The sequence below is a fragment of the Solanum lycopersicum genome, chromosome 3 (genome assembly GCF_036512215.1).
Source record: "Solanum lycopersicum chromosome 3, SLM_r2.1".
NCBI lineage: Eukaryota > Viridiplantae > Streptophyta > Magnoliopsida > Solanales > Solanaceae > Solanum > Solanum lycopersicum.
The window spans coordinates 3,277,686-3,288,699 of NC_090802.1; the positions used below are offsets into that span (position 1 = coordinate 3,277,686).

Genomic DNA, 11,014 nt, shown 5'->3' on the forward strand with positions numbered 1-11,014 from the left:
TAACGATGTAACTTGATGTTGAATTTTTAAAACATAAATCAATATAACCTTGTTAAGGTAAAAATGCTCAAAATATTATTTTCTATAAAAAATCTATTTTACTAAGATGAGGTTTTTATAATATTTTATTGATATAATATTTAATTTCATATGCACATTTATGATAACTTTATTGGTTTAAATTTAAAAATTATTTTATTTGAAATATTATTTTCCTTGATTTTCTCCTTTATTAACTAATTATTATTTTTTTCAAATTAAACAAATGATAAAAATACATAAATCAACAATATAACAAACTAAATATTGTCATTTTTAATAAATATTAAAAATTCTGCTATGAGGCCCCATTAAATATTAAAATATTATTGTTTTGAAATATTTTTCGAATTTCAAACTATTAATAACGATAACAAGAGAAAATCAAAATCTATAGCAAAAAATAAATCAATAATTTTTTTTTATTTGAGTTATCAATGTTGATTCAATTTTAAACCCCCTAAATTACCATCTACTATCACATAATTTTAGAACATAATATTCTCCAAACTAATTAATTCGTATAATCAAATATAAAACAAAATAATTCTTACAAAATATCTCAAATTTCCAAATGAACTCCAAAGACATATTTGATTAATTGGAAGTCAAAGTTGGCAATTGGAATTAGTCATTAGACCACGCTTTTCATCGCGACTATTCACGTAAATCTCCCACCCCCAACAATTTCCGTCGTCGTTCCCGGCGTGCCCTTCCGATAGACCGGAGGAATCCATGAACGTCGGCGTTTATGAGGTGTGGACCACATGCCAGGCGCAAAAATGAGAAAGAAATCTAATTCTAGGAGAGTAAACTCCCTACCTCAACAACCTTCCATGGCTTCTTCCCTCGCTAGTTCCTCTCGTTTTCTTCTCCATTACAGAAAGATCTCCGCCCTTGTATTTTTTATCCTAGTTGTTTGTTTGATAGTTGTTTTGAACACCTCGTTGCGAAAGGAAGGCGTGTCTCAATCAGATGTTCCCTCGAATCGACTTTACACAGTCGAAGTGGTCAATGAGTTCCCTCACGATCCCGATGCATTCACTCAGGTTTGTTTTTGTTTCGCTTCTATTGATCCCAGTTGATCCTCTAGATTTATGTTGAATTCTAGTGTCGCTTGTATTTAATTTGTGTAATCAGAAAGAGGGATTAGAAATTTAATCATACATGAGGAGAAAAGAAGTCCAATTTGGATTTCTAGTAGTGTAAGATTGAGCTAGGATATTGCTTAATTTTTTTAAGTGAAAAAGAAGAAACTTACTCAGTTCACAGGGCATACCCCGGCTTACTATAGCGAAGATAAAGAGAGCCCCAGCTCCTCTTATCAAACACATGTTGCAGGATCCGCTGGGTTTCTAATTCTAATTTCTCTAGGGATGTAATGAGAGCTAGTCTTTTGCTTAACAACAGTACAAGCATCTGGCATTTTTATCCTTTCAAATCGAAACCATGATCAGTTATTTAGCTGCATTTACAATAAACATCACCAAATAATAGAGAGTTCAGCTAACCGACTATAAGAATGAACATCAAGATGGTATCTGATGACTGCAGTGGATATGTGAATCTGCCAGTGAAGTGTGCATTTTAGATGAAGTATCTAGAAAAGATTCTTTGTCCATGGATTAGCTTGTGTTCATTCACATTTGATGTTTCTGTTTCTGTTTCCTTAACATTTATAAATGAAATGGCTACAGGCGGAATATTTTAATGTGATTATTCATTCCCTGTCTACAGATGTGGAAATTGTTTTCCATGTACCTTGATCAACTATGAGGATAGATTTATGTGTAGTGCGGTGAAACTGTTCAGTCTAATTACAATTAACATTTACAGCGAAAATCTAAATAAGTAAAGATAAAATAGATTTTTCTTTGGATCATCAGCTTTCAAATAGTAAAATCTTAACTATTGTTGTAATATGATTAAAATCTGTGGATGGTGTGCTATTTGATATGAATGTTCTTTCCTCTCTTTGGTTGCTTTTGAGGTTTCAAGCTTCTTTGCTTGTTGATAAACCTGAATATTATGGGTTCACTACACTTATCCTACTTCATTCTATTTAGAAATCCAAAGAGTTATCGTATTAATCAGATGGTGCTTTTATCTTGGTGAGTTATTAGATACTAGTGTTTTTCATATCTAATAGTACTGAACATTTTTCTACAGGGACTACTGTATGCAGAAAATGACACCCTATTTGAGTCTACTGGGATGAATGGGGCTGTGAGTTTCCCTCTGGTTCTGTAGTTGACTCCAATTGATTATTTATTTGGAAGAATTGATTTACCAGAATATTGTTTTGGGTTCATAACTGATCGTGCTTATAATATTTGATTACAGTCATCTGTTCGGAAAGTCACTCTGCAGACTGGCAAGGTAATTGCCTAGATGCTCTGAGTGAAATCGGCCTTGATGCTGAGTTGGTATATCATTGAGCCCTTTCTTTCTGGCATTCGCAGGTTAAGGCTATTCAGAGAATGCCGTACTCTGATTTTGGGGAGGGCTTAACTCTTCTTGGTGATAGGTTTGTGATCTGAACTAAAAGGTTTTGCCTCATTCAGCTGATGCTCTAGGTTTTTTCTTACCTTGATTCAGTAAGGGAAGAAATTCATGTGACATAAGCAATTTGTTCTTTTTCCAAAACAAAATAGTGGTTCCCATTAGTTATAAGTTATACAGGTTGTCAATAATGCTTCTCTGGAACATACTTTCCAGGAAAACAGGATGTTGACGGATATGTTGTTTTTGGTTGATTACAAAAAAGTTGTTTTTGTTGCCCACATGGGTACAGGTCCTTTTAGGCTTCTGACCACTCTTATCTTTTATGACTTGACGATTATGTCCCTTTTTTTGTGATAACCGTATCTTCTACCTTCCACCAACACAAACATCTAGCATCTTTGCTGTCTGCTGGGATTTTTTTATTTTTTTAATAATGGTAACTGTTGCTTTCTGCTGGAATTTGAACCTTTGACCTCATAGTTCTCAACTCACTTCGTTGACCTCTTGGCCACACCCTTGGATGCTTTTGCATGATTATGTCTGCTAAATAAGTTGACAATCTCCTCAAATCTGAAGGACTTCTGAAACGCCTTTGATTGGGAAAGTACCCACTATACTTCCTAACGGTGATCTAAATTGAATTAAAAAAAGAGTTTTGACCCCTTTACTGCATGGTATATTCTCAAATTCAGTCTTTCCGTGTACAATTGATTGCTGCTTTCTCTTTTTATGTGAAAAAGATGGTCCTATCATCTAATGTAGTATCTTAATATATTTCGCAGGTTGATTCAAGTAACTTGGCGGCAGAGTACTGGTTACATATATGATCGGCATAATCTCAGCAAAGTATGCTATACTTTTTCAGTGTTTTTTGCAATTTTGTGCTATTTACGTTTGTATCTTGCTTAGATGATTTCCAGTTTATCTTGTACTAATATTATGATGTTTATTGCGAATATTCTAGTTTGAAAAAGGAGATTTTCCAGTGCTGATCATTCTATTTTGATCTTGTTTGCCAAATCCCAACTTTTGACTCTAAGTCAGGGCCAAAAGGGTGAAAAACTTAAAAATGGTATCATGATCTCATTGACTACAACAATATGTTTCTGGAAACTTCTACTTTGGCTAATAGTATGATATTGGGAAAATTATTTATCTTTGGCTGCTCAGTTATATTATACAGGTCTCCCTAACCCTGAGGGTAGCTCAGCTGGTAAAGGCCTGAGGACAAAGTTCTTCAGGTCGCCAGTTCGAGCCCCAGCAGGGCCACTGGAGGCATTACAAACCGGCCGCGTCTCCAGGGCCCCGTGGAACTAACCGTGGTGCACCCGTCTTGAAACAGCGGGACCCGGTGGGTACAGCTAGTCGGGTTCGCAAAGCGATACCTGAAAACCACGGCAAAAAAAAAGAAAAAGGTCTCCCTGTCAGTTGGGACCTTTTCTGAGTTGTCACTAGCAAAGCATTCCACTACAGTTTCTTTGACAACCATCTGTATACAGTTAATATGTAATCAATTATAATGGGTTCTTTTTAGTTTGCTGATAATGCTTAAGATGATATGGCAATATCAGGCAATTTCATCTATATTCTCAAGGTTTTGACTCTTCTTCCGGTGTATATTTCAAACTGGAAAAAAAACCCTCCAAAAACTTAACTTCAATTTCCTTCTCCTCACAGAAACTTAGAGCTGGTTTCGCTTCGATTTCAGTTGTCTTCTGTATTCCATCTGCTTGAACTGTAAGATCACCATTTTCAGAAAATGACGCTCGGGTTTGTCCAAAATCTTCTTATACCATATAAACTGTCATTTTGTTATGCAGAAATATGCTGTGTATTAATCCTTGCCTGTTTTGTGGTTATTTGTATTGATATGTACTCGGAATTTCCTTTATCACCCCTCCCCCACCCCCACCCCCAAATATTCTTACAGTTACAAACTTGTAATTTCTCTTCAGTTTGAGAAGTTTCGCCATGATATGCCCGATGGTTGGGGATTGGCAACTGATGGAAAAATCCTTTATGGGAGTGATGGATCTTCTACACTGTATCAGATTGACCCTCAAACTATGAAAGGTTTTGTCGTCTGAAGGTCAAATTACAATTCAGTTGTTTTATTCTTCATATAAGAATGTATTATTTTGTTCTTATGCTTTCTTTTCTCATTGTTGCAGTAGTTAAGAAACAAATCGTAAATTATCAAGGTGATGAAGTACACAGACTCAATGAACTAGAGTATGTTTATGACGAAGTTTGGGCGAATGTTTGGATGGTATGGACTTGTTCTCCCACAACCTCCTCTTTAGAACGATTGATTTCCTATTATACATCACAATTATATTCATCAAACATGAACCTGTGAAAGTTATTAGGAAGAATCTTTTCTCTAACTACGAAGCAGAGCATCTTGAGATTCTTTTTGAAACTCAATCTGTATTTTACTTGTTCTGCTAGTGTGAGTACTTATGCACAAGTCCATTTATGGGGCAACAAGGCATCATCATTAAGACTTAACAATGACTGCTTTGTCCGAACTCAATATATGGGTTCTGGATATTGTACCTTATCACCGAACTTGGATCAATTGCTGCTTTTTGATTTTCCGTGTAGTGGTTTCTTCGATTTCTATGTTTAATGAAGAGCTTTCTTTAATAACACGAGCAACCAAAATGATAGAGGATATTTTCCGAGTACATAAGTTCTCAGTGTTGTCAAAGGATCACTTCAGAATTCAGATCCTTATATAAAAGAATCACCCAGAGACATCTTTAAACCACGGTGTTCTTGTAGGCAACACTTCACATCACTTAGACAGAGCTTCAGAGAGTGCACGAAAGCGCTAATGCATGAGCCTCAACAATTCTGGCTTGCGCTGTCTTGAAGAGAGTGTGGCTCTGAACTCTTTTAGGTGGTAGTCCAGTTTAGAAACCAAGGCACCTAAGCATTTGCCTGAGTGTCCATAGGCTCCATCTTGCACGAGACATTAGGTATTAATTAACAAAACAATTGGTTGTTAATAAAATAAGAAAAACTAGTCCGTAAGTTTGAATTGGAGACTCAAAGCTGCATCATCACAACTGAATCAGGTATTTAATTGGTATTTGAATTGATTGATTTATAAAAAAGTGATTTTTGAGCTTGATTGACAAAGCTTTCTGTTTCATATAATTCACTGAATTGTTTCCAACTCCTTTTTATCTATAATTACTTTTGTACTTATAGTTATTTCTGTAATCTGCCTTTCTTTGCCAAAGAGCGCATTAACTGTGATTTGTGCTGGAGTCCTAGCTAACTTTTGTGATTTTTTTGTTTAACAACAATACCAGTTCTAGTAAACATCATTGTACAATAGCTCCTGTTTGATTCATGAAGCCCAAACCATTTGGATAATTTCTTTTACAACTCAAGTGTGACGTAGGGTTAATTCTGACACAATGTCTCTGCAGACTGACTGTATAGCTAGAATATCACAAACTGATGGCTCAGTTCTTGGATGGATTCTTCTCCCCAATCTGAGGTTCTTCTATCAACTCTTTCCTAGTAGCATCATTCCAGTATTTGGAATTTTATTACTTCATGAAAAAGTTCTATGTAGAGTGAAATGATGCATTAACTTCTATTTCTTATGTAGAGAAGGATTGCTACACAATTTGAAAAAGGTCAGTGTCCTATAGCAACTGCTTTAGGTTCTGGGTATGATGTTTACTTGGACCGTTGGAACATTTCCTTTAACACTTAAATTTTCTGCAGCAAATTGACGTGCTGAATGGCATAGCATGGGATAGGGATGGTGACCGTCTTTTTGGTAAGCTCCGTTTGATATAAATTCTATTGTTCTTTAGTAACAAGTATACCATTGCGAGGAAATATTCATTACGGCAAATTCATTCTTTATTCAGTCACAGGCAAATTATGGCCGAAGCTTTATGAGATTAAGTTGCACCCTTTGAAGACACCATTCAACGGAGACATCAAGCAGATGTGCATGCCCCCGGCATTTCCATTTTCATGATCCCTCCAGTGGATTTTTCTTTTTCAAATTCTGGATTATTCTGTTAGTGCATCGATTTTTGGGTCTAGTTGGAGAGAGAGAGAGAGAGAGAGAGCCACATGCAGATTTTGAGAGTGTACTGAGTACACAGATTTTTCTATATGTACTTCCCCAGAAAAGAAACAAATTGTAGATACTCAACTCAATTATTATTTGGTTTAGAGTAAAATGCAACTCAAGTAGAAACAAAAGATGACGTTTATGATCGAGTATACTATTCAGCTTTTCATTTGATTTTTAGTTTGATCCTTCAAGCTTCAGGAGTTAATTAATTTCACCATTGGCTGCTGTTTGAAAAGCAAAAGGTATGGTACCTTCATCAAGCTTTACTTGGGAAAAAATTCATTATTTTGTTGGGACTTGGGAATACCTCTCTGATCAAACACAGTTACAATCTTCATATTTTTTTCTAATCAAGTTTTTGCGTGGATCAATTATTTTGGGGTGGTCTTTAATTTTTGTTTCTACGGTTCTTTTAATAAAGAATTATGGGCCAAAATATTTTTAAATATGATCTAAAAATTGTGTTATATCGACTTCGGAGGACATAAGTACAAAAAACTTTTGACCTTATACGACAAAAGTTCTATATAGATAAGTTGCATATGTGGTTTCTAATTTGAACTTATGCCTTTACCGGTGCAAATATCGCAGGAACTAAAATATGTTTTGTAAGGTATAACTTTGTGATTTTTGAATTGAACTTATGACTCTATTGGCTTAAGTCTTGTAGAACCAAAATATGTTTGTAAGACCTAACTTGTGTGTGTTATGAATTTTTTAATGCATAGTGTTTTCAAATTGAAGTTAAAATCCCTTCTGCCGTAAACTAGGTAATGCCTAGTAAGACATAGCATATTCTAGTAGGACTTAAGCTTATTATGATACAAAATTTCAAACATTTAAGGTTATTTTCCACCACTCTTTAGGGCGAAAACTAAAGACCACCAATAAATTGAGGCATTGTGACCAATAAATCGAATAAAAAGAAAATGTAATTGGGTTATTGGGTTTATAAAAAAAATTTATTGAGTTATTGGTTCGATATGAATTTTTTATTATTGGATTATTGGGTAAACGGATAATCTAATATGACAATAATAATTTATAATATTACCCTTCCTAAATATTAGATATTACAAATTTAATATATAACTAAACACTCTAATTATATCGAAGTGCTCTATCCACTTCAAGATTCACAATTATAGCTTATATTGATTTAGTTTTAGTTTTAGTCTTGTTGGACTATTTGATTTTAGTTTTAATTTATAATTGCAGGTTGTAGCTTTTGGTTATTGTATGTCATGTGTATAAATTTATAATACATTCTACTTCATTAAATCACGTAATAATGAAAATTGCATTGCTTTGGTGTTAAAATACGGTGCAGATGTTTTTTCCTTTTTGAGCTATATTTTCTCTCATTGATACAATAAAAACATTTTAGAGAACTGAGAAGTCATATAATATTTTATGGACATTTTCGATTAAAAATAGATAAAAAATATGTCCTATTAATTTGTTATTGGGTTAACATACTTAAAAATAAAAAATTGATAATACATAAAACGGAACCGAAACATGATTCAATATTTGTGCGAATGAACCAATTTTGTTGAAGATATCCCGCTGCATAAGGATGTCACAATTTTGTTATATTAAATATCACAGCATTTAAATTACGAGACGTTAAGAGTTTTAGTTGAAAACAAACTCTCTCTTATTCAAAGTCTCTCTCTATAAAAGGCTTTTTTACTCCACTTTTGCATTGTGTGAGAATGTATCTCAACTTATCAACCATCATACAGAGGCTTTCGAAGCCAATTCCATTATCTGGGATCAAATTATGGATTGCAATTATCACTTGCATTGTTCTTTTCGTCCTCATCTGTATCACTACTCTCTGTATCATCATAACCAGACAGTGTCGCCGCCGTAAAGCACGTAAATCCTTGAAGCCAATCGACATGAAAAGTATCCCAGGAAAACAAGTGATAGTTTCTACTAGTAGAGCAACTAAGCCTAATTATCAATTCAGATTGATAGAGATTCAAGCGGTAACAAATGATTTTGCTGATGAAAACGTAGTTGCTTGCGGAGATTATGCCATTGTTTATCATGCTATCATGTTTGGCAATACTAGAGTTGCAATAAAGCGGTTGCTCAGTTGCAGGTAAATATAAATAGGTAGACATTCTCGTTTGAATTTTAGGAGGATCAATTTTTTCATTGTATCTTATTATTCAATTCTTGTTTCGAACATAGGACTAAAGCAATGGAATTTACAGGGGAGGTGGAAGTATTATTGGGACTGAGACACAAAAACTTGGTGAAATTGATTGGTTATTGTTTTGAAGGGAACTACAGGTACTACAAATCCTGTATCTATAATCCATTAAACTTCCATTCTTAATGCATTTGGATGCCAACTTTGTTTATAAATTATTCGATCAGGATAATCGTGGAGGAGTATGTAGACAATGGCAATCTAGGGCAGTGGCTTCATGACTGCACCAGTGAAGTTAGCCCCTTGACATGGAATATTCGGATGAACATTGTGCTTGGAATTGCAAAAGGGTGTGTGTGTTTTAATTAACAATTTAGTTAAAAATAAAACTGGTGCACTAAGTATGCACACACGCTCAAACCAGTGACCTATAGGTCGTCTCACGGAACATTTGGATAAATTATTTACATATTTGTTGCAGTTTGGCTTACCTTCATGAGGATACTGAACCAGCTGCTATAATACATCAACACCTGAAGTCAAGTAGCATTTTGCTAAATAGGCATTGGAATCCAAAAATTTCTGATTTTGGTATCACCAATTTCTTAGATTCTGATGAAAGGAGTAATCACCCAATAACAACCCCTCCTGGAATGGCAGGGTGAGTTAGTTTCTTTGTATATATTGCTCGAACTCTTCAAAAATGTTTTCATCTTACAATTTTTGAGGATCCAATACAAGGTGCTATAGCATTTTAACACTACAAGCCTCTCTTTTTTCGATTGATTAATAACTTTCTTCTTTATGGCCTTGTTTCAGCTATCTTGCACCAGAATATTTATCCACCGGAATTTTCGACGAGAAGAGTGATGTTTACAACTTTGGTATACTTATCATGGAGATAGTGTCTGGAAAGCCTTCCATAGAGTACACTAGCACAGAAGATGAGGTCAAAAATTTTCTACTCTTTTTTTGGCATAATTGCTCAAAAAAGTGATCTAAAATGAGTTATGATCAATTTGCAGGAATGTTTAATTGACTGGATGAAATCAATGGTGGAAAGACAACAATATGATCAAATAGTGGATCCAAAGATAGCAGAAAGGCCTAATATGAAAGAAGTGAAAATATTTCTGCTCATTGCTCTTAGATGTGTTGATCCAGATGTCAACAACAGGCCTAAAATGGGAGAAGTGATTCATATGCTGCAGCCGCGCGATTTACTATTGAGCGATGTAAACATGATTCCTCTGCTTCATCATAACTTCAAAAGCATTAATAAAAACAAAGGCGTTTAATCTTTATACACTGACTGATCCATATGTTACCGCTCATAGTAACCTGAAAAATAAGACAGATAACTTGTTACTATGACATGTTAGATCACAGCATCACACTAATAGTTTGGAAACAAAGAACCTATAACAGGTATGTTTGTCCAAGAAAATTTTGCTAAAGTAATCGAGTTGTGGTGCTTACATTCCCTTGTTTACTCATTTTTTAGAGCGTGTTTTTCCAATTTTCTTGTGTTTGGTTGGGACAAAGTTTTGGAAAATGTTTCCAAATCAACTCATTTTCCTCGAAACTATGGAAAATGACTTTCCTTCAAAAATTAAAGAAAACATTTTCCAAATCTTTCCTCCAATTTTAAATTAAATTTTTTTAGGAAAAACGATAAAAAAAAATTTCATTTGAATTCATATTTTTTAATTGACATATTTAAATTCTAATAAATAGCTAAAATAGGAAAATATATTTCTACCAAGTAAAATTATCAAAACTAACAAATTTTAGATTGAAAATAATGAAACCTATATAACAAGTTGATAACTTGAATCACTTTTCGATACTTTAATGTGCTTAAAAATATTGAAGTATAGATCAAACTAAGCTATTATAGTATTCACCAAACTAAGTCATTATATAAAGTAATTCACCAAAATAATATATTTTTAAATTTTTTTACAAAACTAGTATAAACGTATTTTACAGTAACGTTTTAGGGTATATTTTATCATAGTAACCTTTTACTCCTAAAACGTTACTGTAAGTACGTTTTAGAAGTAAACCGTTACTCAAAAAAATATTTTAGGAGTAAAACGTTACTGACAGTATCGTATATCAACCTAACGCCGTTAGCTTTTAAAAAATGAAATATACCCTAAAACGTTATTGTGAAATACGTTTATACC

General features: G+C 34.0%; 2 protein-coding genes across 3 annotated transcripts; both read left to right on the forward strand.

The window, feature by feature from the left end:
• The first annotated feature begins 432 nt into the window (after positions 1–432).
• On the forward strand, positions 433–6,783 carry LOC101264492 (glutaminyl-peptide cyclotransferase). Of its 2 annotated transcripts, none has more exons than XM_010319202.4 (11): positions 433–1,088; positions 2,209–2,265; positions 2,383–2,418; positions 2,502–2,566; positions 3,327–3,390; positions 4,500–4,617; positions 4,716–4,813; positions 5,988–6,058; positions 6,173–6,200; positions 6,292–6,346; positions 6,441–6,783. In XM_010319202.4, exons 1-11 carry the CDS (start codon positions 807–809, stop codon positions 6,551–6,553), a joined length of 987 nt encoding a protein of 328 aa, XP_010317504.1. In that variant the 5' UTR covers positions 433–806; the 3' UTR covers positions 6,554–6,783. The 2 variants fall into 2 exon arrangements, with proteins under 2 accessions (XP_010317504.1, XP_025886167.1); XM_026030382.2 differs by having other exon boundaries at positions 644–1,088; positions 2,209–2,280.
• Positions 6,784–8,373: 1,590 nt separating this feature from the next.
• Positions 8,374–10,126, forward strand: LOC101259612 (probable serine/threonine-protein kinase At1g01540). Its single transcript, XM_069295456.1, has 6 exons — positions 8,374–8,768; positions 8,861–8,962; positions 9,050–9,172; positions 9,304–9,483; positions 9,642–9,771; positions 9,848–10,126. The coding sequence occupies exons 1-6, from the start codon at positions 8,374–8,376 to the stop codon at positions 10,118–10,120; spliced, it is 1,203 nt and encodes a 400-aa protein (XP_069151557.1). The 3' UTR covers positions 10,121–10,126.
• Positions 10,127–11,014: the final 888 nt, after the last annotated feature.

Coding starts and splice junctions, on each gene's coding strand:
- LOC101259612 (XM_069295456.1), top strand. CDS start 8,374: ATGTATCTCAACTTATCAACCATCATACAGAGGCTTTCGAAGCCAATT. Junction 8,963..9,049: donor TGTTTTGAAGGGAACTACAG/GTACTACAAATC, acceptor TTATTCGATCAG/GATAATCGTGGAGGAGTATG. Junction 9,772..9,847: donor ACACTAGCACAGAAGATGAG/GTCAAAAATTTT, acceptor ATCAATTTGCAG/GAATGTTTAATTGACTGGAT.
- LOC101264492 (XM_026030382.2), top strand. CDS start 807: ATGCCAGGCGCAAAAATGAGAAAGAAATCTAATTCTAGGAGAGTAAAC. Junction 3,391..4,499: donor ATCGGCATAATCTCAGCAAA/GTATGCTATACT, acceptor ATTTCTCTTCAG/TTTGAGAAGTTTCGCCATGA. Junction 4,814..5,987: donor TTTGGGCGAATGTTTGGATG/GTATGGACTTGT, acceptor ATGTCTCTGCAG/ACTGACTGTATAGCTAGAAT.